Source organism: Eleutherodactylus coqui, chromosome 2 (genome assembly GCF_035609145.1).
Source record: "Eleutherodactylus coqui strain aEleCoq1 chromosome 2, aEleCoq1.hap1, whole genome shotgun sequence".
In the NCBI taxonomy this organism is placed as follows: domain Eukaryota; kingdom Metazoa; phylum Chordata; class Amphibia; order Anura; family Eleutherodactylidae; genus Eleutherodactylus; species Eleutherodactylus coqui.
The window spans coordinates 297,864,948-297,892,074 of NC_089838.1; the positions used below are offsets into that span (position 1 = coordinate 297,864,948).

The 27,127-nt window shown below is 44.0% G+C and overlaps 1 protein-coding gene across 1 annotated transcript; it reads left to right on the top strand.

Moving 5' to 3' along the window:
* Nucleotides 1–133: 133 nt before the first annotated feature.
* LOC136612761 (zinc finger protein 300-like) lies at nt 134–27,127 on the top strand. Its single transcript, XM_066593402.1, has 11 exons — nt 134–198; nt 3,579–3,647; nt 3,737–3,789; nt 4,809–5,404; nt 11,399–11,466; nt 11,779–11,905; nt 13,368–13,436; nt 14,075–14,278; nt 17,587–17,790; nt 21,805–22,008; nt 22,181–27,127. Exons 3-11 carry the CDS (start codon nt 3,770–3,772, stop codon nt 23,425–23,427), a joined length of 2,739 nt encoding a protein of 912 aa, XP_066449499.1. The 5' UTR covers nt 134–198; nt 3,579–3,647; nt 3,737–3,769; the 3' UTR covers nt 23,428–27,127.

The window sequence follows — 27,127 nt, forward strand, 5'->3', positions numbered from 1 at the left end:
TGCTCTTATGATGTGGGATTTGTTTGGAGCACCATGATAGATAATGGCAGTGACCATTGAGAATTGGTGAATACGGAACCGGTTTGAATACCCTGCTTTGTAGGATGCATGCTGGGTATTGTAGTAGTGGTACAGCAGCAGGACTACAAGTCCCAGCATTCTCAAGATTGTCAGTGCAACTGAGAAACAAGGGATCAGGTAATGTGTGTGCAGAGCATGAGGTGTCATGTCCTTATTGTCATGTGTGTCATCCTGTGTGTGATGTGTGGAGATGGGAGGGACACATACTATATAGGTTGCTACGGCAACAGCCCCCAGCTGGACGCTAATCGCACAGTTTTTGGATGGAAGCAACATTTTTTCATCCGCTGACAGAAAGCGGAGATCTTAAAAATGACGAAAAATGGAAACGCAAAGATGGTTGCATAATGAGAAGTTATGCACTTCGAGAAGAATCTGCCCCGCAATAATCGTGGACCGCGCACTTCCGTATGGCGCCTGTTCACATCTGCGTCGGAGGGTCCACTTGGAGCTTCCGTTGCAGATCTGCGTTAAAACTGTAGTAGTGCGAACGATGTGTAACGAAGGGGCGTCTCTAAGTATTGTGGCCGCCGTCACACGGACGTATCTGCATGTGCAGGGTGGGCTGCGATGCTGAGCGCGATATCGCGTTAGCGCACGTGCAATATACCGGCAGATGGGAGGCATTTTTCTGTACAAAAAAAAACAACGCCCCCCATCACTGCAGCGAGTTTGCAATCAGCAAGCGTTTCCCATTACTTTTGTTTTTTTTCCCGCTATTTTCAGACAAGTGTATTGCCACACGTCCGTAAAACGAACCCAATATGTAACATGCAGCGCAAATATGGCCTTGTGAACCCAACCTCAGGGCGGCCTCACACGGGCGTGTTTACATGCAAAATTTGTGCGCGATATTCAGAGAATATAACCCATTGATTTCACAGTGTCCGCGTGACCTTTTTTTGTGCGCGCAGAAAAAAACAGCGTGCTCTACTTTTGTGCGCAATGTCACTGCTGTCCATTTGTAAGCAGCAATCGGTGGAGGACTACCGGCGCTTCAGCGCTGGATCGCCGGGCGAAAAAGAGGAGATGCGTACCGATCCTCTTTTTTTATGGTTTATGATGTTTTTAGATGCGGTGTTTTTGTTGTTTTTTTTTTTTGTTTTTTTTTTTTTTCCCCCCATTTTTTGGATATCCCCATTAAGCAGCTGGCATTTTTGCAGCCTCTTGTCAAATTCCCTACCGCTGTAGAGCCGATGTCATATTTGTCACCGCAGTTGTGCAAATATGGTGGACAATATGATGGGCTTCTTACAAAGACGGTATCATTGGCATACAAGCCCAGTGTGGAGCCCCGTCCGAATAAGAGGAAACCCCCCTGTAGAGTCAGTCTCCACCATGTACCGTCCCTGAACCCCTCTTCACCTCCTCGCCCCCAGGGCTCCCCCGCTGCCTCTTTCCAGAGCTGTACATTGAAGCTGTTGGGCCCTAGTGCAAAATCTGTGACGGGGCCCCCTAATAATACTTAGTTTATAGTATTTTATCCCCATGTGGGTAAGTGAGACCTTTATGAGCCTCCAGGGCCCGGGTGTGACTGCATCCTCTGCATCCGCTATGGTCATGCCCCTGCCTGTCTCTCCTCAGGTTCTACCGGTAGACATTTACCCAACACCCTCCTGTTATCCAAAGTTTTAGGCATCACAACTAGAGATGAGCGAGTATACTCGCTAAGGCACTACTGGCTCGAGTAATGTGCCTTAGCCGAGTATCTCCCTGCTCGTCCCTGAAGATTCGGGGGGCGGCGCAGCTGACAGGTGAGTTGTGGTGGGGAGCGGGGGAGAGAGGGAGAGAGAGATCTCCCCTCCGTTCCTCCCCTCCTCCCCGCCCCCTGCCGGCCCCCAAATCTTTGGGGACGAGTGGGGAGATACTCGGCTAAGGCACATTACTCGAGCCAGTAGTGCCTTAGCGAGTATACTTGCTCATCTCTAGTCACAACCATAGAGAGTTGTTTTTGCCATAATTTCCCTAAATCCAATCAAAAATCATAAAACTGTTAATAAAATAGTAAAACCCACAACCATAAATGTGTGAACGCCCCTTCTCGGATGACCATAGTATTTAGTATGTACTAGAGCGGTTGTGTGCTCTGATCCCAGCTTATACCCTCCCAACCCCCTGTACCTATCCCTGACCCTTATTTAGGGTGTAATCCTATATGGGTCGGCGCTTTCTTCTATTTTAGTGTAGGGTTGTCCTTCTAATCTTGTTACTCATGTTTTGGTTGGTCTGTCTGTCAATAGCCAAGTGGTATGACCCATATAATTCTACATAGACAGTGAAGCTTCTATAGGAGGAGATCAGTAGGTTCAGGGCATGGGTCATGACGCTCCACGGTCATTAAAGGGGCTGTACCACAATACACTTTTAGCATCTATTTGTACGATGTGATAAGAGTCTGATTGGCGGGGTCTCACCGCTGACGACCCCACCAGTCCTGAGAGTGGGGGTTCTGTGTCCCCCTCTGCTCCTAACTGCGGGTTCACTACACACTTGCAGTGGAGAAGAGATTAAATGGCGTGGCGGTTGCACACGTGCGGTGCCATTCCATTCCTTCCAATGGGATTGCTGCAGATAACTGCTACCGGCGATTTCTGTCAGCCCCATTGAAATGTATGGAGCTGTGCCGCACATGTTCGGACGCCGCGCCATTCAGTCTTCCCCCTCACTGCGTAGGGTGCAGTGAGCCCATAGGCGGGGAGATCAGATACGGGAACCCATTTTCAGGGTCAGTGGGAGTCTCAGTGGGTAGACCCCCACCAACCAGGCTTATCACCTATCCCATGGATACCAGTTAATCTGTAACAGAATGAAGACTAGGAGACCACATGATAAGGAGGCTGGACTGACAGCTTGGTTTTCATCCCTTCCAGAACATTCTATTCAGCTAATCTATGCCCACAACAAAGACACTTTATTGTGGTGATAAGTTAGCTGATAAGGTGGTGCAGGAGAGGAGAGAGCAGAGGGAAACCAAGCTGTTCAGCTTCACTGATGGATCTCATATTAACCCTTTGCAATCCAATTTTGGATTCAGGGTTTCCTAGGGGGCTTTCTCTTTCTGCCATTATACAATGCCACCATCTGCTGGCTAGTGCCAGTACTTCGGTATAGGACATGCTGGAGAGGCACCCAGCAACAGAACAGCAAGTAATATACAGTAAGAATACCCTGCCGGACGTCTTCCAACATCGGAAGTTGTACAGCCTTCAATCAGAATGTCTTTAGACGTCGGACAGTGGATTGGAAATGGTTAAGACTTTAGACTGCAGTTTCTATATACAGTGATATGTAGAAGCTGCAGAAGACAAATGGTGTGAAAGGTTTTAATTAAAACATTCGTAAAAAATGAAAAATACACGTATTTAAGTAAAAAAAAATGCCCCCAAAGATGTCCATAGCCTTTAAATTACATTTTGCATCTTAGAGCCTGTGTGACCGATATGTGAAACCTTATAGCAAGTATGTTAATATGATTTTTGTTCCCTTTTGACTCAAAGTACTAGTAGGTAGAGAAGTCCAATGCCTTCTGGAGAACCAACACTGAATAAATAGAACTGGTATCATAGGTAGGTAGTGGTTCACCACCACTGGATAAAAATGGTGTACAGGTATGTCTAAAATATGAGCTAACCAGGAGGCAATGATTCTCTTTCAGGTACTTTGGCAGCTGAACTTATGGAACAGTTGGATGAGCTTACAAATCCTTAGGTAAGAACCTACAATAAAAAAGTTGTTTTTTTTCTAAGTCTGTTTTACTTAATTTATTTCACACATCTTACACTCTACAATGGCAGGATAATCTAACATTATGTATCCCGTACAGTTAGCGCCATAAAAAAACAATGCCAAAACTGTCTTTTTTTTGTCACCACCGCTCCCCCCAAAAATGAAATTGATCAAAAAGTTCTATGCATCCCATAGATACTAATTAAAACTACAGCTTGCCCAACAAAAAAAAAAACAAGCCCTCACACCGCTCAGTGAACGGAAAAATAAAGTTACAGTCGTCAGATTGAGTCAAAAGCAATTTTTTTTTAATGTTTTTATTTTTTAAGTAGTAAAACGTAACAAAAGATAATCTCATTTTTTCGCCCTACCACAAATGCCATAAAAATGGTGCAATTGAATATTTTCTTCATTTCACTCCACTTTAAAGTTTTTTTTTTTCCATTAAATGGTACCATTAAAAATTACAACTTGTTCTTCAAAAAAACCCCCCAAAAAAACCAAGCCCTCATACAGAGCCGTGTTGACAGAAACATTAAAAAAGTTATTGTTCACAGAGCTCAGGGATGAAAAGGCGAAATGAGAAAAGAAAAATTGGCTGTCTCCAATGTTACCGATGTTCATAAGGCAGGCAATGCCCGACAAAAAGTATACTTCAAAAATACTTTTTTTTCCTGACTTTTTGGAACTCATCAAGACTGATTATGTTCATTTATTTAGGTTTTACGTTAAAGCTAAAAATACCGGCCCGGCACTGTCATTCTATTACACCCTGCCGTAGACAGGGTGTAATAGTAATTCTACTGTGGTAGGCCTGGAGACCTTTAATAGGCCACCAGCTGCAATGACAGCCAAACGGAGTTGGGGTTCCAACCCAGCGATCAGACTCCCACCGATTAGAAGGTTAGAGAGGCTGGATAGGGATAAGGGATAACTTTTTATCTTGGTGTAACCCCTTTGTTTTCTGTTGCTTAACAAATTTCCTATTTCTTTCTCTGTAGGACGCGTTTTTGCAGAATCATGCCTAGCTGTTTGGTAAACCAATGTGTTAGCAAAACTGGAAGAAAGGGCCAAAGTGAGCAGATAATTTTGCACCCCTTTCCGAAGGATGTGTCAAGAATAATAGTTTGGCTGCAGCAGACCGGTCAGATCTTTAAAGATCTCAATGCTTTGGCGCAGAAGATCTTAGATGAAAACAAGCAAAACAAATATCGCCTGTGCTCGTGCCACTTCACTCCAGACTCGTATATTATCAATGTCAACCATCATGGAAAATCTCTGCGAGTCGATGCTATACCAACTATTTTTCCAGTCGTCAAAGAAGGAGAATGTATTATCGAAGAAAATTTGAAGAAAAGCCGCGCAAGAAGGCGGAAGAAACCGGATATAGCCTGCGACGGCATCCAGCAGTCTTTAATACAGCTTCCAATTAATGACAGACTAAAATTTGAAGAATTGCTTCAGGATGTAGAATTGACAAAAATTGGATTTTGTAGCATCGGAACACAGACCGATTACACACTAGTAAATTCAGTTCTTGTTTTCAAGGAAGACCAAACAATGGGATCCAATGTTCTGGATGGACCGTTGACGCCCGGTAAGTATCAACATTTTCAGTTATTGTCTGTTTAGTCCAGTTTCGTCATTCATAGCACCACTGCAAACAAAGGCAACGTTGGGTGAGTGACAGTTGCATTATGCGTAATGGGTGTTGTGAGACTCGATGTTCTTCAGGCAAGTACCTGGAAATGGTTCAGACAGACACAGTGGCGTAACGATGGTGCCATTTGTCTCTGGATGCCAGACAACAAAACGGAGCTGCTCGTGCTTAGTGTCAATCCTTTTTACCGGTAGGGTCTGTCGGGGGGCATCCTGAACCTGGTCACCTTGTGTACGTGCCACCACGCATCCACTGGTCCCAACACCTCCTAAGGCCACTTGCACACACAGCGTCGGTAAAATGCCGTGGCGTTTTTACTGCATTTTTGAGCTGCGTTTTGGTACACACTGAACGGCGGTCAACAGCATTTTTTAATGCACCCCATCATTGTAATGGGTGTTGAACTGTGTTAAAAAAAACTTAAACACACAAAAATAGACCAGACAGTGCTTGAAAACCGTGGCGTTTCTAACGCTAGTCTGCGAAGCCCCATTAAAATCAATGGAGGCGTTGTACAGCATCTCAAACGCCACGGTAAAGGCTGTAAAAAGCTTGTGCAAGAGTGGCCTAACAGTCTGGTCAGACGCTCCTCTCTACTGGTGGTCTGTAGGGGGCGTCCTGAGCCCGGTCACCTTGTGTGCCCTCACACATCCACTGGTCCCAACACCTCCTAGCAGTCTGGTCAGACGATCCTCTTTGCTGGTGGTCTGTCGGGGGGTCCTGAGCCCGGTCACCTTGTGTGCCCTCATACATCCACTGGTCCCAACACCTCCTAACAGTCTGGTCAGAATGGCTGGTGGGGGACATTTCATCAATACGACCATCCAGCTTCTCACATCCCAATAATGCGCCCCTCTCAGACTCTGGTAACGGGGTGAAATCTCTTCTCTGCGTCGTAGAGGCGTCTAGTGGTCAACAAGCTCTACACAAGCGGAAGAAGAGGTCACTAAACACAAGGAGCCTCCGAAAGCCTCTTATAGGCCAAGAGGGGAACCACTTTTAGGGCCTCAGGTGACAAGACCGTTCATCTAATCACCACAACTCTCATCATTTACATATCTGCCTGAGATGGAACTGCAGGGCGGGTTTTGCAGCAAAATGACAATTTCTTCTAGGGGCCGGATTTTTTGACAATGGGTGTATATAAAATTGGTTATGTTATCAATATTTTAAACCTGTTAGACCTGGAAAACCACTTTATTGAGAACCTTTTTTTTTTTTTTTTTTACTAATGCCATCAAAACTCATGAAGCCAATACAGATGGGTTTTAGGATAGATATCGACTTTTGAAGCAGCATATCACTGATCAACACCAGCGGGAAGACCTATATAATCTTGGCCCACTGGATGAGGAAGATGTTTTTTTTTTTGCATTATTCCTAGCTGAGCAAAGAAACCCCTCTGTGCACAAATATAAAGAACATTGTCAACAGCCCAACAGCCGTTAAAAGGTACCCATTTTATTTTTGAAGTACTTCATGCTGATGAATTACTTAAAGGGAATGTGTCAACAGAAAATTACCTAATATATAAATCACATTTTTGTGCCAAACTTCAAAAATAATGGGCAGTGCTGGCCTTTCCCTTCCTTGAGATCCAGCTCACTCCCTGCTTCTATATTGACATACTTTGAAGTTTGACTCCGAATGGCTCTCTGAGTCACCTGGGCCGGACCATGCTGGCCTCTCCCCACCTACATCCTCTAGAGTGCCAGCTGTCTCCTTGTACACACGCAGAGACAGAGCTGTCACTCTCGCGGAAGTTTGTGGGGAGAGGCCAGCGTGGCCCGGCCCACGTGACTCAGAGCGCCATTCGGAGTCAAACTTCACGGTACATACCGGTCCCAGGTTCATTCAGCATAAACCTGGTGACAAATTCCCTTTACGTAATACATCACAGCAGAGTACTTCCTAAAACTAATACAAAATACATTAATAAGTTACAAATAGATTAAAAAAAACATTTTTATTATTACTAGTTGTAAAATGGACAATCCTCTTAACTATTTATATACCTGCCTCATTCCCCCTAACTATTTATATACCTGCCTCATTCCCCCTAACTATTTATATACCTGCCTCATTCCCCCTAACTATTTATATACCTGCCTCATCCCCCCCTAACTATTTATATACCTGCCTCATTCCCCCTAACTATTTATATACCTGCCTCATTCCCCCTAACTATTTATATACCTGCCTCATTCCCCCTAACTATTTATATACCTGCCTCATTCCCCCTAACTATTTATATACCTGCCTCATTCCCCCTAACTATTTATATACCTGCCTCATTCCCCCTAACTATTTATATACCTGCCTCATCCCCCCCTAACTATTTATATACCTGCCTCATCCCCCCCTAACTATTTATATACCTGCCTCATCCCCCCCTAACTATTTATATACCTGCCTCATCCCCCCCTAACTATTTATATACCTGCCTCATCCCCCCCTAACTATTTATATACCTGCCTCATCCCCCCCTAACTATTTATATACCTGCCTCATCCCCCCCTAACTATTTATATACCTGCCTCACTCCTCTTAACTATTTATATACCTGCCTCATTTACTATACAATTGCATACCAGAAACATAAAAAACTTCCATAGTCTGACCTTTCCCCTTTGGTCGTTCTGAAAGGCAAGTCATGGTGAATACTACGTGATGTTTCTGAAAAAGTGAACGTTACTGTGGATGATCTCAGACTGCTTAAAAATGATACTTCATCCATGAGGACTTCTAGAGCACTGATTCTTCCTCCAAAGCTCAGCAACCAAGGAAGGCCAAACAGGATATGGACTGACATGCCAGAAGTCATGGGACAGGAACTCCTTTTGTAGTACCCCCCCCCCCCCTTCCCCCTCATAGACCAGTGAAGTGCAGCAATCTGACATGGCATCAATTCCACAGGTGGATTGAAGACGTCTGGAGGAATGTTGCCATCTACAGCTCCGTAGTATTTTTAGTGCAGGTTCTCAGGTGCAAGTGGACCTCTTCACCATATCCCAGAAATGCTCAATTGGACTGAAGTCAAAAGAATGGGCAGGCCACACCACTCGTAGGAACGCTCAAGAATGCTCCTCGAATCAGTTTTGGATCACTTGGGCAAGGTGCATTATCCTGCTGGAACATCCCATCATTGTGGGGGGTGCATGAAGTCCATGGGGGGCTGAAAATGGTCACCAAGCAGTAAAACATACCGGTCAATGATGTGTTTAGGCGGACCAGTACACCAAACGCATGCCATAACAACACGCCCAACACCAGTATGGAACCACCACCAGCCTGCACAGTACCTTGTTGACAATTGAGGTTCATGGAGTCTGCACTACATATGATCCCTGCCATCATCCCAAAACAATTGATACCATGACTCATCAGACCATGCCACGTATTGCCAGTCCTCTAGGGCAGTGTCTCTCAACTCCAGTCCTCAGGGACCCCCACGAGGTCATGTTGTCAGGATTTCCTCAGTGTTGCACAGGTGATGTAATTATTGTTGGTACCTCAGACATTGCCACAGGTGTTCTTACTATAGGATATCCTGAAAACATGACCTGTTGGGGGTCCCTGAGGACTTGAGGGGAGAAACACTGCTCTAGGGTCTAGTTTGCAACTTCAAGAGCACAGGTGAGGCACCATGTCCGCTGTCATGATGTTAACAGAGGCTCTCTGGTGGGTCTTCTGCTCTCACATCACATGGAAGCTAAAGAACGCTGCACTGACCTGCGGGATATCCGTGTGGGGCCCCATGCATTGAATGTGATTTCTGCCAGTCTCGCTTATGGGTTCTTATGGATGATTCTAGCCAGACACCGCCAGTCACTATCATTAGGCGCCGGTGGAGCTGTCTACTATGGGTCGTAATGCCTTCCATGACATCTTCCTGATACACACTTAACACAGTGGATCGAGGAACGTTAAATGCCCTTACAACTTCGGAAATGGAATGTTTCATTCATCTGGCGTCCACTTTTATGCCTCACTCGATCTCCGATGACTTACCTTGAACACGTTGGCCAGCATTCAGCCTTGCTCACAAGATAACTCCTCACAACTTATACAGGTATTGGCGCTCTCAAACTGGCACTTGAGGTAACGCCACTTCATAATTTACATACTGCTATCCCAGGACTTTTGGCGTGTCTGTGTCAAAAGACAATTTATTGATTTAGAGCCATAGCACCTCCGAGTGTTTAATTGAGTCTAAGATGATGCAAATGTATAAGTTCTCTTAGGGCGCTATTACACAAGCGCTAAAGGCAGCCGCTAGCGCTTTTGTGTTCCCAACAATTGTTAGGCAGCACCCGTAAGCACTGGTGCCACCTGGCATTTAGCGCTATTAAGCTGTAACAGTGCTAATTGCCCGTGCTTACGAGTGCTGCTCAACAATTGCCGGGAAAACACTAGCGCTTGTATAATAGGCAAGGCGAAGGGTGGGAAGCATGGGGAAGAGGGGCATGAGTGGAAGAGAGAGAGAATAGGGAAGAGGAAAAAAAGGAAAAGGGTTTAAATTGTATGTCGGTGAATTGGGGGATGGGATAGTTTGAGTTGTGAAGGGGTTAACTGTTGAGCAGGGTTCTGAATTCCATTGAGTCCTGAAATTCAATCCTATAACACCATGTTTTTGAAAATGTTGCCTGTGATTCTTTAATAGAAGCTGTGAAGTCCTCTCTCCCCACGAACTCCTCTACTGTGTTGAACCATAGTGAAATAGAGGGTGGGGAAGTTTGTTGCCATCATTTTTGGATACAGGTTCTTGCTGCGTTAACCTGATGGCGCTCTAACGAGTGATTCTTTGCGGACAAACCCAAACTATCTGAAGTAAGGTTTCTTGCTCCAACCCACATCTCCATCAGAGTGAAACCATGATGGTATCATTTTATGTAAATTGGAGGGCACCCTGTACCCCTGAGAGAGCATCTTGAATCCTGCTTCTTGAATTCTACTAGAGATACAAGATGTGTGATAGTGTAAATTTTGCCTTTCTGCTCCATCATGAGTGGCAGTAACAAATCTTTCTCAGGACTCTGAATGTAGTTGGGGTTTGGAGCACCGGAATGGGCGATTAGGATATTGTAGTTACCTAAGAGGGTACGTTGGGTGGAATCTTCTTCACTGCAGATAAATTCGAAAGGCATTTTCGTCCTTGAAAATTCTGATGGGTGAGGTAGGGATGTAAGGAAGTGTCTGGGTTGGATGATGTGCCAAGACGGCAGAGGGATCGGATCTATTATTCCTCCCAGTGTGTCTGCAGAAAGCCAACATCTCTCTAGGAGAAAGTGGTGGCCTCTAAATCGGTTGTTAGAGAGCCATTGGCGAAATACCTTGCTTTCCAGGCCAGGTGGGAAGGCCGGCTTACTTAGGGTAGGAAACAAAGGGGAGGTTGTGGGAGAGACACCCGGTCTGGGGAAGACCTGAGCGGTAACCTTCAGGGCCTTATTTCACTTTTAATTATTGTTTCCTTTGAACAAACGTTTATGGTGTACTCAAGGATTATTTTATCTAAATATGTTTACGATTGTGTGCTGATTGATTTCTTAAGATATAATTTTAGCTGGTGGAATCCATTTAAAAGCTGAACATTTTTTTTCTACCCTTGGCCACCACTTGGGATGGTTTTGTAGCTTACTGCATACTGTTGCTGTTCTTTTTTCTTTCAATGTATGCAGTAAGCTCCCTCTAGTGGTGGCTGCAGGTAGGAGGAATGTTGGCTTTTAAATCTCTTTGCAGGGCAAAGAACTCTGTGTTAGGAAAATAGAGCTAATACCTGCTATAAAGATATAAAGCTGAGTGTTGGGGATCCTGAGCATGGACCCCCGCTAATCAGCTATTGACCTATCTTGAGGATAGACCCTCATTACTGTAAGGGGCTAAATGCCCAGAATACCCCTTTAATGTCATGACGTATTATCACTTTTCTAGATGCTTCAGTTACGTCTTTGCGTCTGATGTCCCAGTTGAAGATGCAGATGGAGTCTTCGTTACAAGAGGTAATATGTTATGCCAGATGCTGTCCTTCTCAACACAACTCCCCTTGGCTGGTGACCACTTCCAATGCCATCCATACGACCTGATAGGGTTAACGTATAAGGCTCATCCAGTTGTTAAGACCCCCTTAGCTGGGCTGGTCTGCTTACTGTCGTTGAACGAAAACATTTCTGTTTACACAGAGAAGCTGAAGGCCTGCCCTAGAACTGCTAGCTGTAGCCATTAATATTTGCACCCTTTTTGATGTACAGCCTGGCTTAGGATCTTACTAGAGCTATTACTCCTTCAGTAGTCTTTGCTCCTTTATATCTAAGGTTCCAATCAGATTTGAGGACGTGGCGGTGTACTTTTCGGCAGAGGAGTGGGAGAGTTTGGTACTTTCGGAGAGGCTGCTGTACATGGACGTCATGCTGGAGAACTTTTACACCCTTTCCTCTCTGGGTAAGACCCTATGGTTATAAGGGGAATTAGTTTTTGCAACATTATCCCTCCATAATAATGACTGTGTGTGTGGGTGGTGGGGTGAGGGGTGGGGGGGGGGTGGAGTGGATGTGCCAGAGGTCCTGTATGTGGCAGGGAGACAGAAGTGCTTCACACTTCTTTCTTCCCCGTCACCCTGCCACATACAGGACCTCTGGCACATCCAAAAATTTTTTGGAATTGTCACCCCCAGGCATCCTGTTGTGTTCAATCCAGCCCCCACACCAGTATTTTTCCATGTTCTTTTCGCTATACTCGCGCCAACCGTGGTGGAGCGTCATCTGGTTGGCAGCACCTCCATCCTTTGAAACACTTCGTACTGCAGAACTATTTCTTCACTCTCACTGGGTTTTGCTCTACCCTTCTTTTTCATCTCTTTTACTCACAAATGTATTATGTGGGCTGTTGGTGGCCCCTCAGTCAGGACTCACTGATCAAGAATTAATGGTGTTTGGTACCCATATTATAATCGGTGAATTCAGATTGTAGGCCCCAATGGGGACAGGGACCATAATGATGACTGTACAGCGCTATGAAATCTGTACGCACTATATAAATTAATCAAATCTATAATTATGTCATCACTTCTGATGGTTCTAAAACCCTTTTAAATACTTATGTCATCAGTGGAGGTCATCACCAGGAGGTGATACTGCATTTGACTGATCTACGTAGCCCCTTCACTCTACTAATATATGAGAAGCTCCGCAATTAAAGCCCAAAACGGGCAGGGATGACACAAAAAAAGAACCCATTATTTGAATGGCTCCATTCATACGAGTGATTTTTCGCTCAGACCGACGTCCTATTGTTGTGTGAGTCTTACATGAGAATAGGGCATATGTCCGGCGTCTCGCACAGCATACAGGCGGAGTATCTCAAGCGCAATTTTCTCTCAACCATATGAGTATGGCCTTAAGGAGAAGTGAACATCCACCACTGTCTTCCAGCTGTCATTATTTTTTGTGGGTTTTTTTGCCCTTCAATGTAGTTGTATAAGGCATTATTCACGTAGACCCCCCCAGTTCTACCAACAGAACAAGTTAAAAAATAATCACTGTATGTCCTATTATTTTCGCAATTCATGTTATTTTCTATGGGAGCATTTCAGAAAACGGATCACACTTGCATGCCTGTGCAATTCATTTTTAAGGTATGTTACTATGGTGACCACATAGGAAAAAAAAAAGAACCAGAACCTTACGATTTTTTGGAAGCGCCTGAATTAGGATTTATTTTTGTGTTCCCCGTGTAGCAGGATAACTTTTATTCTAGATATACAATGTTTGTTGTTTTTCCTATGTCCCACTACTTTGCTCAATACGCACATCCTGGGATAAACTGTTCCAGAAGTTTCCATCCTCCCAACCTAGGTTGAAGTTTAACTGCTGACAATAATGTTATGTCTCATTTGCTTCTATAGGCTTTATGTATGAAAAACCTGAAATCATCTCCATAATTGAAAAATTTCAAGAACTTTGTCATACGGCAGGTAAGTAGGAGAGATTAAAGGAAATCTGTCATCTGAGTCTTGTAGATTCCTTGACCTCACAGGTTTTGAGTATTTGTACCACAGTTTACAGCTCCTTATCCACTTCTCCCAGGCTGCACCTTCCACAGTTCGCTTGCAATCTTCAGATAGACTTCATGCTATTGTGATTCTTAAAGTGGTGGATCCGCTAGGTCTGAACTTGGCCGTAGAGATTCTAAAGAGCTCACTTGCTCAAGCTTGGGGAACCCCCACCCCAACACAAACTCATCAGGATAAAAACCACATTACTCAAGTTCTTGGCAAACGTCTTTAGATTTAAGCCAGAATTGCACATAAAGTAAAGAGGAGACTAACCCCATGAAGATGCTGCATTCTAGGAGCAATGACCCACCTTGGCCACCTACCTTTCAAGGACTGACCATGTCTGCCAGCCTTTGAATACAGGAACTCTTGACTTAAACATTTAACTCTGTGCTTATTGATTGAAGACCCTTCTCTCGTCTCCCTTTATAGGAAAAAGTGCACTTTGCTGGTAGACCTTCCTTGCCTACATGAAATTCTCTCCTTGGTTGGTTGGATTTCTACAGAGTACATAAATCGAAGGTGAAATATATGAATCTTCTGTTTTTCTGTTCCAGATGTGCAGCCCATCACAATGAAGGAGGAACCTGAGTATTATTTAGAGACTGATGTGTCCACTAGATATTGGAGAGCGGAAAGTCCTGTGTGCAGCAAACAGGAACTTTTGTTACAAGCGCAGATGTGTAATGGAGTTGAGCAGCCGGTCTATCATTCAGAAGACTCTACAAGACCAGACGCGGTAGACCAACGTTTTTATAATGGTAATTTTGTTTTATATATTTTTAAAAATCTTTGACATTTAACTATGCATTCTACTGTGTTTTCCCCCAAAATAAGCCCTACCCTGGTTTTCGGGGGGTGGGGTTGAAATATGAACCCTCCTCTTAAAATAAGCCCTAGATAAACTACATGTAAAAAACAACCCAAAACAATACTCAACTAGCAGCCGACGTTCGGGTCCCTTGCGCTGGGCTGTGGCGCTACTGCAGGCTTCAGTGTCCTCCTGCATGCTGACAAAGCAGTTCTTCCTAGTAGTGGGGCTTGAATACCCCGCCTCTAGCAAGCTAATGCTCTGATTGGTTAATCGAGCGCCGCTTCAGCCAATGAAAGTCGACACTGGATTAACCAATCACAGCCATTCAATGATGTCATTCAATGAATGGCTGTGATTGGTTAATTGAGCGGCCACTCTTATTGGCTGACGCGGCGCTCGTTTTGATGCCGGAGGCTGGGTATTCAAGTCCTGCTACCAAGAAGAGCTGCACTGTCGGTGTGCAGGAGGACATGAAAGTATTATAAGACACACCCCGAAACTAAAACACAGTGCCTCTTTCGAGGCAAAAATTAATATAAGGCAGTGTCTTATTTTCGGGGAAACTCTGTAGTATGCATATTCCACCATAAACAGAACCTGTCATGTTATTCATGAAATTTGATCCGTGGACAGCATGTTGTAGTGTAGGAGGAGCTGAGCAGGTTTTTTTTTTTTTTTTTTTTCATAGAATCATATAACTTTTAGTTGTTCTTTTTTTTAAATCTTAGTTCCTGCTCATCCTGGACTTAGGAGTCCAGTGGGTGTTCCTTTCAGTGACTGACACCATTCCATGTGTACCATACATAGAAGTCTGTGAATCATTGAGTAGGACCACCCACTGGACTCTAAGTCCAAAATGAGCAGGTAGGATGAAAACATTACAAGACGGGGGGCTTCCTTTTATTGCTTCTAACATTCTTTTCCCTAACTGTTCTGTAATTAAATCAAAACCCAGATCTTCTTGCCACTTATGATTCATTTTGTCCAGTATCCTTTTTGAATGAGATTTAAATGGTCACTGACTTTTCGAACAACGTGTGCCTATGTGGTAGCCTATGTGATAACTACCAAAAGTGTAATTTGCTTTATTTTTAAATAACATTTTTGTGCTGAAAATCCCTCTAAAGTGCTGACCAATAGAGGTCTCCTTTCCTTTTAATTTACTGTCCATTGCCTGTTATCAAGTGATGCTTGTCTATAGTAGCAAAGACAACCTGATAGAGAACAGGAAGTGGAGGAGAGAGTGGCTCATGTTTCCCATAGAAGTCTATGGAGAGTGGAGAAGGAGAGAGAGAGATTCAGACAAATGCTGCTGCAGCTAATAGTAAGTGTTTATTGTCTCACAACTGCAACAATCACATCTTTCCTCCATGATGCTGCTACTTATCAGAATGTGCTGCAGAGAGAGAGAAGATATCCTACTCCCTGTGTGTGTAGTGTATGGAGACATTACAGCTAGTCTCCACCCAACAGCTCAGGGACAACTAAGAATTAGAGATTGTAGAGAGGAAAATAAATGCAGGAACCAAGTCATATAATGGACCGAAATTGTGTTATTCCTCATGTGTACACAAATAACAGCTTATTCTAGAAAAGAAAGTCAGGTACACTTTAAAGATATGGTATCATTTAGTAGGCTCTTTCTTTATGTATTTATGAACCAATACAACTTTTCAAGTTCCTATACACTTAAAAATAAAGCCAAACAAAAACCCAATGGGGTCAACTGAATTCCTTAAAGGGGTTGTCTCGCGGCAAACATCAAAATTTTACATTCCCCCTGTCACCCCCCCGGCATAAAATAGCAATTTAAAGCGGTTTTTAAGCCGCTTGCTACTTACCGATCCGACGAAATATGGAGTTATAAAAATCTTCTCCCTAAGATGGCCGCCGGTCCTTTCCCAGGGATGCACCATGGGTTTTCTCCCATGGTGCACCGCAGGTCTTCTCCCATGGTGCACCATGGGCTCTGTGCGTTCCATTGCCGATTCCAGCCTCCTGATTGGCTGGAATCGGCACACGTGACGGGGCAGAGCTACGCGATGATGCGTAGAAGGGGGCGGAGCCAGAACACCGCTCGTGCCCGGACGGACCAGAAGCAGAAGACCGCACAGTGCAAGCGCGTCTAAAAACGCCAGAAGACATCAGAATTAGACAGATCCATGGCAACGGGGACGCTAGCAACGGAGCAGGTAAGTGAATAACTTCTGTATGGCTCATATTTAATGCTCGATGTATATTACAAAGTGCATTAATATGGCCATACAGAAGTATATACCCCCACTTGCTGCCGCGAGACAACCCCTTTAAGTGCATAGGGAATTCCCAACTCTCCCCCTATGAATGTTCTCGGGTAAAAAGATGGTTGGATATCAACATTCTCTGTCCCTTTTTCTCACGGGGGATAAGCCACCACCAGAGATGTCTGTCAGCAGCTTATTCCCTGTTCTCATTGAGAACACGTGCTCAGATAAGCCATGTGTATGTCGGGTTCAGAAAACTACCTGTTAGCTTAGCAGCTATTGGAGATAGATGGCAGGCTGCACTGATCAAAAACTGCAGAATTGAACTTTCCTACTAAGAATTAAGATCATTTATTAGATCTCAAAGTATTTAAAGGAAACCTTACTTTCCAGTTTGAATGAGGGTAATAAATCTTTAATTCAGACATATAAAGACTTACTTGCCTCTGAATCCAGAATACCCTTAAGTAAACATTAAAACTAGAGATGAGTGAACGTACTCGTTTAGGGCGATTTCGCAATCGATCACCGCTTTTTTCGAGTAACGGACTACTCGGGCGAAAAGATTCGGGGTTGGGGGTAGCAGTGGGGAACGGGGGGAGCTTTCTCTCTCTCTCTCCCCCCCCCCCCCCCCCCACTCCCCTCTGCTACCCCCTGCTCCACCACGCCGCCCCCCGAATTTTTTCGCCCGAGTAGCCAGTTACTCGAAAAAAGCGGTGCTCGATTGTGAAATCGCCCTAAATGAGTACGTTCGCTTATCTCTAATTAAAACCCCTGAATGGGATGCATAATACCCTTACTACTCTTTGGTTGGAGCCCCTTCTCTCATCATCGATTATAGGAAAATATTGCTCTTTGCTCATTGGCCTTCCTTGCCTACAGCTCTATCTCCGGATAGCATGTTCTTCCTACTAATCTACATGAAAATTCCATCCTGGTTGGTTGGATTTTTGCTCATCACGGCCCAAAACAACAAAGGTCACCTATGAATCTTCTGTTATTTCTGATGCAGATCTGCAACTCGTCACAGTAAAAGAGGAACCTGAGTATTATTCGGAGACGGAAGTGTCCACCAGATATTGGGGAGAAGAAAATTCTGTGTGCAGCAAACAAGAACTTCAGTTTCAAGCGCAAATGTGCAATGGGGTTGGACAGCCGGCCTATCGTTCAAAAGACTCTACAAGACAAGACCCGGTAGACCAAAGTTTCATTAATGGTAATAAGTCGTCTTTAATTTAAAAAAATATATACTTCTTATACAATCTAGAATACCTATTCCATCATAAATATATACGTTACAGGAAACCTACCAGTAGGGCCACTCGTGGCCAAAGATGGCAGTATCCCGATGCTACTCCGCAACCTAATGAAAGTGGTCTCATTGCAACTCGCAAGTTGCTAAGACTGTGACCGTGAAATCACAAGAAATCTATCTGGTTACACATTTTCATTATCAATCTATATATTTTTGCCGCATCCTGAATGATTTACACTTTGCGCAATTTATAGCTGTGAGGGTCTTTGAGAAGGGTAGGGAGTAGAGATGAGCGAGTATACTCGTTTCGAGTAATTACTCGATCGAGCGCCGCGATTTTCGAGTACTTCTGTACTCGGGTGAAAAGATTCGGGGGGCGCCGGGGCAGGCGTGGCGGATCGGGGGGTAGCAGCGGGGAACAGGGGGGAGCCCTCTCTCTCTCCCCCCACTCCCCGCTGCAACCCCCCACTCACCCACAGCGCCCCCCGAATCTTTTCACCCGAGTACGGAAGTACTCAAAAATCGCGGCGCTCGGGCGAAAAAGGGGCGTGGCCGAGTAGGCTTGCTCATCTCTAGTAGGGAGGCTTCCTTAATTTCTTTCAATATTCTTATGTCTCTTCTGTATTTGTAGATAAAAAAAAATCTTCTTGTTTGCGTCGTTTTATCTAGCATCCTTTCTGATTTCAAATCAAAATGTAACCCCTTAGTGACCAGCCATACGGGTTTCAATGGAGGTCATTAAGGGTCCTTAGATTAGGCCACTGTGTTTTTATGGCAGTCCAATTTATGGTTGGCATGAGAGTCCCGTGCGGGGGAGACCTGGGTCCTGGATGTTAGATAACAGCAGGACCCTGCACTGATGACCGAGAGCAGCGAAACCTCCATTCCCAACGGCTTAACCACTTACATGTCACAATCAATAGCTATCACAGCATATAAGCATGTGACAGAGGGAGGGGACTCCTTCTGTCATCCATTGGCACCCTGCAATGCGACTGGACGGTGCTGATGGATTCCCAAGGCAGCCAGAGGCCTCATTAATTCCTCCGAATTTGCCAGGCATGCCAGCCTATTGGACTCTTTCTTCGGCAAGGTCTGCTTGCTAGTCGTTCAAAGGTATACTATACTGCAATACATAAGTAGTACAGTGTAGTGTACCAGCAATCAAACTATCATATCTTTAAGTTCCTTGGAGGGACAAAAATGTTTAATGCAAAGAAAATGAAAAACCCCTCCACTTTTTCCTACATATTACATATTGCGACATTCACAACAATCCCTATTATACAAGTATTATGCCCGTTATGCCACATGATAAACAGCAGGAAAACATTTTTTAAAGCAGTGCAGAAATCGATATTATTCATTCATCGGCTTCCAAAAATCACAATAAAAGTGATCAAAAAGTCACCTGTAACCCAAAATGGTACAAAGGTACAAAAGGAAACTATGCCTGTTATGGGTCATGGAAAAAATCTAAATTTGGTATTGCTGTAATCGTTTTGACCCACAGAATATAAGTAATATTTCTTTTAGACCATACTGAGAACTCCATAAAAGAAAACCTAAAAATAAAATTGGGGGGGAATAGCTGTTTTTTTTTTTTTATTTGTTTTTTTTTTCTTTCCTCTCAAAAAAAAGTAAAAAGAAATAATTAAACAATACATTATAGGTACCCCAAAGTGGTTCCATTGGTAGATACAACTCGTACAACACAAACCAGGCTTCATATGGCTATTTTGACAAAAAATAAAAATGTTATGGCTCTTGCAATGTAACAATATAAAAACGGAAAAAAAATCCTGGTCGCTAAGGTGTGAAATAGGTCAGTTATTAAGGCCTATTTATTATAGTTATTAAGGCCTTATTATTATTATAGGCCAGTTACTAAGGGGTTAAATATATAGTATAATTTAGTGGTCTCTTTCCTTACATATTCATGTAATGATAGAGTGTCTGCAGGTGCCCTTACACGTAAAAGTAAAGTCGTCTGAACCCACCATTTCTAGCGGGGCTGGCTGACTGTGTATGGAGTTGTTCCAACCCTCCCCCAACAGATGATGTCAGAGGAAGGAAGCACTTGCCATATTGAATTTTAACATGTCCCATCCAATATTCTCATTGGAGTTAAACTGACGCCAGAGCAACTGAGAAAACCTGCACGTGTATGGAATGGTCCTAAAGAATAGCTGTTCAGCAGATCGCTATTGAAGGTGTATTGTCAGCTTCACTGATCAAAACTGCAGAATTTGAGTTCTCTCCCAAGCCCTAAGTGTAACAACACCGACTGGACATTAAAATGCAAAATTTGACTTCAGCTTTTTTGGTTATTAACAGTGTCTCCCAGTTTTTGGATTCCCCCAGGATTTACAGTAAGGCTGAAATTGTGTAACAACTGGAAAGTTGAATGAACCAATAAATGAAGCATGTATCAACACTAGTAGATAATAAAAAATGCAGGAATATGAACTTGCCAATAGCTGAAAGGAATAAAATGATTATGGTAATCTGATGATGAAGAATGAAGATAATTATGAGTCATGTAGTGGAGCAGATGATTGGTGTAAGCAAAAATAATATGCTGACAAAATCTAACCAGTAGCTCTCCCTAAGTATTTCCACAATCTATCCCTGGCACTGACCCTAAAACCAGACACCACTGTCCTTGAGGAGATCTCTAATAGCGGCTGTTTCTGAAACTCAATTCCTGAAAAACAATGAAAGGCCACTTAGACCCACAGAAAAGAAAACCAAACTGAGCAGAGTTGAACTAAGAAGCAAGACAAGACTGATGGCAACGGCGAAGGATAAGACAAGAAACACAAGGCTAGGAAGCAAGGACTGGACTATACATAACTAGGAGATCAAGGTGGCACTGAAAGAGACAAAGCTAGGCAAGACACAAAACACTAGAAGCATAAAAGGATTCACATGCCTAGGCTAGGAACAAGATACTAGAAGAAATCAAGTAATACTGAATTTAAACACCTATAGCTTACACTCTAACCAGTAATGCACTGCAGAAGCCAGGAATAATTGACCTATAAGGAACGCCTCTTCAACCAAGGCTGGACTACAGCGGTGTGGTCAGCTGACCCACTTCAATCGATCAGTTGTGGAACAGTTACATTGCAACTGTTCCACAACAACAAGCTAGAAGGCAGGAAACGATGAAACAGCAGGATAATTTGTGCTGATCTTAACACTGAGAACTGATGGACGATCTTGATTTGTAAGTTTTTAAAAAAGAATCCTTAATTTACAGTTTGTTTTCCTGAACAAGCTTAATAAATCTCTAGTTCAGACAAAAGGTGGCTTGCCAGCCTCTAAATCTAGGATCCAGTAGCTTGAATACTTAATCCCGTGCTAGGCCCACATGACATCCGTACTGTTCTTTTGTTGGAGCTTCTCCTTCATTACATGAAAGTAGTAGCACATTGCTCGCAGATCGCTCTGGCCCCTAAATCCATGTCTGGATACTGCGTCCTTTCAACTAAGGGTGGTTTTACATGGGATGACTGTCGAGAACTCAAGCATCCGACAACCAACCTAAAGATTATCACTTCTGCGTTTTCACACAGGACCGATAATTGCTCACTGAATGGAGGTGGATCATGCCGGAGATCTTTTCTGGCCACCCTCCTCCATTCAGAGTAAAGGCAGTTGTGACATACTGCTTGTTTGTATGGTCTATTAGTCGCTTGCTTTTTACGCCTCCATAAAATGAACAATGCGTGAATGAATTATCGTTCAATGGTTGGCCTTGTGTACACTGAGCAAATCCAACGATTAATTGAATGATAACCTTTCCATGTAAAGGGGCCCTAATCTATATGAAAAGCCCACCTTGGTTGCTTAGATTCCTACCACTCATGGTGTACATATAACAACGGTAACCTATACACAGCGCCTTGGAATTAATTGCATGTTAAAATACTGTAATTAATAATAGAAATCTTTGTTTTTCTGTTACAGATGTGCAACTCATCACCGTGAAGGAGGAACCTGAGTATTATTCAGAGACTGATCTGTCCACTAGATATTGGAAAGCAGAAGGTTCTGTGTGCTGCAAACAGGAACTTCTACTACAAGCGCAAATGTGTAATGGAGTTGAGCAGGCGCTCTATCGTTCAGAAGACTCTACAAGACAAGACCTGGTAGACCAAAGTTTCTATAATGGTATATAATGGTAATAAATCTTTAGTTCAGACATATGGTGGGCTGCCCGCCTCTGGAGCCAGGGTCCCATAAGTTAAACTTTTAATCCTGTACTAGGTTCACATCCCCCCCCCCCCCCCACCCAACCATCACAACAAAGGTCACATATGAATCTTCTGTTTTTCTGTTGCAGATGTGCAACCGATCACAGTGAAAGCGGAACATGAGGGTTTTTCAGAGACTGATGTGTCCAGTAAGAGAATGGAAAATTCTGTGTGCAGCAACCAGGAACTATGGTTAAAAGCAAAAATGTGCAAGGAAGTTGAACAGCTGATTGATCGTTCAGAAGACTCTACAAGACAAGACCCGGTGGACCAAAGTTTCCATATCGGTAATAAATCTCTAGTTCAAACACATGATGGCCAATCTCAAGGAAAGCCGTGTATTGGGTCAGGTGCCACCAAGTCTGGACTGATGACTGAGTGTAAATCACACCTCACTGAAAGACATTACACATGCACAGACTGTGGAAAATGTTTCAACCGTAGTTCACATCTCTTAAGACACAAGAGAATCCATGTAGGCGAGAGGCCATATTTCTGCGATAAATGTGAAAAAAGTTTCATCGACAGCTCCCAGCTTGTTATACATAGAAGGACCCATACTGGTGAGAAGCCGTATGCCTGTAGTAGCTGTGACAAAAAGTTCATATGTAAGTTGCACCTTGTGAGACACCAGAGATCACACACAGGTGAGCAGCCGTACGTGTGCAACAAATGTGGCAAAAAGTTTGCTCAGAGCTCCAATCTTCTCACTCACTTGAGGACCCACACTGGGGAAAAGCCGTATTCTTGCTCTTATTGTGAAAAAAGTTTTATCCGGAGGTCCCATCTTGTGCGTCATCAGCGGATTCACACCGGACAGGGGCCTTATGCATGCAATGAATGTGACAAAAGCTTCACCGAAAGTTCTGGCTTGCTTAAACATCTGCGAACCCACACGGGGGAAAGGCCTTATATCTGTAGCCAGTGTCCGAAATCATTTATGGACAAGTCTGCGTTGGCTAACCATGAAAGAACACACACTGGAGAGCGTCCATATGCTTGTAGGGACTGCGGGAAGACCTTCTCTCACAGCTCCGCACTGGTGAAGCATGTCCGTACTCATACTGGTGAAAAGCCATATGCGTGCGGAAACTGTGGGAAAAGCTTTTCTCAGACCTCGGCCCTTGTGAATCATGAGAGAACTCATACCGGACAAAAGCCTTTCGTGTGTTCTGACTGTGGGAAGTGTTTTACACAAGCATCATCTTTGGTTAAACACCAGCGGACTCACACGGGAGAGAGACCGTACACATGTGGAGAGTGTGGGAAGAGTTTTACTTACAGCTCCGTCTTGGTTAAGCATGAGAAGACACACAAAAAGCAAAGAGTTGTTTAAAAATACAGGGTGTCCACAGAAATGCCTATCCAGGGGCAGAAGCCAGCAATGCTTGGTGATATATGTGTGGGGCATCCTTGTTCCTGCACTAAAAAAACATAAGGGGAATCAATGTAGGTCTAATTAGCATAACAATGCATTAATTCATTGGTGGCAATTAAAAATGCCATGAGTGAACTAAAGGAAATTGGAGCAAGAACAAAAAAAAGGAAGAACAAGGAGGGTACGATCTGGTGTAGTAAGTTCAGTAACATCGATGTAAAGTGGAATAGCTATTGCTCTCACCTGGTAAAGTTGTGCCAGAATGCACACAAACAACCTTAAACCACAAATGTGATGGGCCCAATGGGGAGTTGCAAGCCTGAGTTAGGCCACCGGAGGGCCTTTCCCAGAGCTCAAAACTGTTATTGTATTGCAACAAAGATTCAACTGACAAAGGCATTACTGCTCAAGTACTGACCAATTAAAACGTCCACCTTTGTTTCCAATTAAAGTTCACTTTTTATTTATGGAAACAAAAAAACAAACATAAAACTACACGTTTCAACCTCAGAATGGGGTCTTCCTCAGGTATACGAACTAGAAAAAAGCAAAGTCCAAACAAGCATTAACCAACCCTGCCAAATAGGGGGCAGAGTGACAACAAAAAGACTAACCAGCCTATAGGCACATGAATACCAATAGATACATATTCATCATTCACAAAAACATACCGGGGAAATATACTTTGTCAAAAATAATCCCGCCCCTAGGAGTTGTCGTTTTGCTGCAAAACTGGGCATGCAGTTACATCTCAGGCAGATATGTAAAGCTTAGCGTTGTGGCTTGATTAGATGAGCGGTCTTGTCACCTGAGGCCATAAAAGTGGTTCTATTGTTGACCAATAGACTCCTCTGCGACGCAATCCAAGAGATTTCACCCAGTTGGCGTACTTGTATGTATATCCACATGTCTTCGGCATCCTCCGCTCACAGCGCTCGGCTGTATAACAGCCGGGTGCTGGAGCGGGGGAACAGCTGTATGCTGTCTTCTGCAGCCTCTGCTGGCAGCGCAAGGTGATCGCTCATCTTGAGCGATCATCTTGCACTGTAAATGACACGATGATGATCGCTGAAAAGTCGCTTGAACGATTGTGTCAAAAACAGCCTTAATAAGAGCAGCCTGTGAAACGGTGACCCCAGAAAGCCGACATGCTGTCTGTTCCGCCACGCTCAACCAGGTACGGCTGCTGACGGCGGTCATTGTGAACATTCTCTGTAGGTTAATAAGGCTTCCTATTTTGTTTCCAGTCCTGCATGTGTCGTTATCCTTTACAGTCAGAAACTGTTTGTTTGTTATGCTAATTCATCTTAAATTGATTCCCTTCAGTAATTTTTGCACAACCGCACACAACGCTGGAAAGATCTCTATTGCCCCTGGACAAGTATTTCTGTGGACACCCTGTAGATGAAGAATTTTAAGCGATTTCAAACTCTTCCACCAAATTTTTAAGTCAGTCTAGAATTAGCAAAAAGGATGCACTTACCTTTTTTTAAAGTTTTCTCCAAAAACAGCACCACACTTGTTTATGGTCTGTGTCTGGTACTGCAGATCAGCAATATTCGTTTCAATGGTTCTGAGCTGCAGTACCAAATACAACCCATGTGCAAAGGTGGCGCTGTTTCTGGATAGAAAGGAGATCCTTCTTTTCTTATCCTGGTCACGCCTCTAATTTGAAAAAGTTGAGCACTTTGTGGACACTGTTTAAGACGACTGTACCAACTGGCATACATCTTTTTTACGTTCTGCACAGTGTTACTAATTTTTGAAGCCGTGCAGCCTCATTCATTAAGCCTGCTGTCCCGTTTGCCCTCGGTTCACATAAAATAGCAAAAGTATGTGACTGTACAAGTCATTAAAGGGAACCTGTCACCTCCCAACAGCACCATACACCATTATGGTGCTGTCAGGGAAGGTGACCAGGAGACGGGTGAGTATGACTCTTCTCAGATGGCCATGTGTGCTCGGTCCCATACAAAGGAGAGCATGTGCATCGCAATCGGAGAAGAATCACATGGCCGTGCATTGCGATCTTCGGTAGGTGACAGCAAGAGGAACCAGGGACTGGATGAGTCCTGACCTGCGCAGCGTGTTTGGAGGAGTCTGAGTGATGCGTATAGTCACATGACATCACAGCACTGTTCATCTAGAACACCACTGACTGCCTGTCCGCTGTCTCTAACACTATGTCCTCTCTCTTCCTAAAACTGAACCTCTCTAAAACTGACCTACTAATGTTTCCGCCGTCTGCTAACCGACCTGATCCTGACATCTCCATCTTGGTGTGTGGCACCACCATAGCACCCAGCACACCCGCTGCCTTGGGGTTGTATTCGACTCCAATCTTTCCTTTACATCCAATCCCTTGTCCGAACATGTCAGCTGCACCTCAAGAACATCGAAAGAATCCGCACTTTTCTCACCGTGAACGCGCTAAAAATGCTCACTCTTGCCCTAATCGTGTCTCGGCTCGATTACTGCAACTCGCTGTTGATCAGTCTCCTCCACGTCTGACTCTTTGCTCTCCAGTCCATCCTAAATGCGACAGCCAGGCTCATCTTCCTGTCCAGCCACTACTCGGATGCTTCTGCCCTGTGCCGGTCACTGCACTGGCTGCCCGTTAAATACAGAATTCAATTCAAACTCACTACCTTCATCCATAAAGCCCTCCACAGCACCGCGTAACCCCATATATTACATCCCTCAACTCAATGCACTACCCAGCTCGCGCCTCTATGCTCCGCTAATGAAATCAGATTAAGCATCCTTTTATCTCCCACCTCCAAGACTTCTCCAGAGCAGCACAAGTCCTCTGGAACGCGCTACCCAAACTATCCGGGTAATACCTGACACACACAATCTCAGGCGTACTCTAAAAACCCGCCTCTTACGGGGGACATACCATATCTCCTAAACTAAACCCCTCTTTACTCCGCATGATAACATGCTCCCTGTCCTACTGACTGCAATCCCTGCTAGCCACCATCAAATGCCCCCTGCAGTCACACCGTTTCTACCGTCACACGGCTTAATGTCTGACCATTGTCTATGTGTATAACATCCCTCACTCTCCACCTCACCATACCGCGCACATCTCCAGTTCCCCATGTTTTGTAAGCGCTGCAGAATATGATGGTGCTATATAAATATAGATTATTATTATTACATGCCCCTCCATCAGCAGACATTTTGAAAACATCAACCAGCTACAGATGGGACAGTAGGCATAAAAATGTAAGTGATTGAGTTCATTTAAAAAAAATCTGTGCTCCTGGTGCCAAAACATCATAAAATAGCCTATACTTTCTTCTCCCAGCTCCCTGCATGTCCTGCACTCCCTATTCGTCTTCTGTGCTGTTTTTTCTTTGATAGGCTGCAGTCAGCCTTCGTACAAGCACTTAGGCCTGTGATTGGCTGCAGCAGCCTGTGAAATCCCATAAACATGCTGCTGTAGCCTGTGTACACAGAGGAGACCCGCTGGTGCAGGACATGCGAGGAGCCAGTAGAGGTAAGCATAGTTTATGATGTTTTGGCATCGGAAACACAACACCCCTCTAAGAAGACGGCATAGAAAGTGTTATATTTATATAATATATAATTATGTATTTGAATTGACGGCCCCTTTAAGAGAAATTTACACTACTTCATATATATATATATA

Excerpts from the sequence above, each read along its gene's own strand:
- LOC136612761 (XM_066593402.1), top strand. The coding sequence starts at position 3,770 with ATGAGCTTACAAATCCTTAG. Across the intron at positions 11,906-13,367 it reads TTACACCCTTTCCTCTCTGG|GCTTTATGTATGAAAAACCT; the intron begins GTAAGACCCTAT and ends TTGCTTCTATAG. Across the intron at positions 22,009-22,180 it reads AGACCAAAGTTTCTATAATG|ATGTGCAACCGATCACAGTG; the intron begins GTATATAATGGT and ends TTTCTGTTGCAG.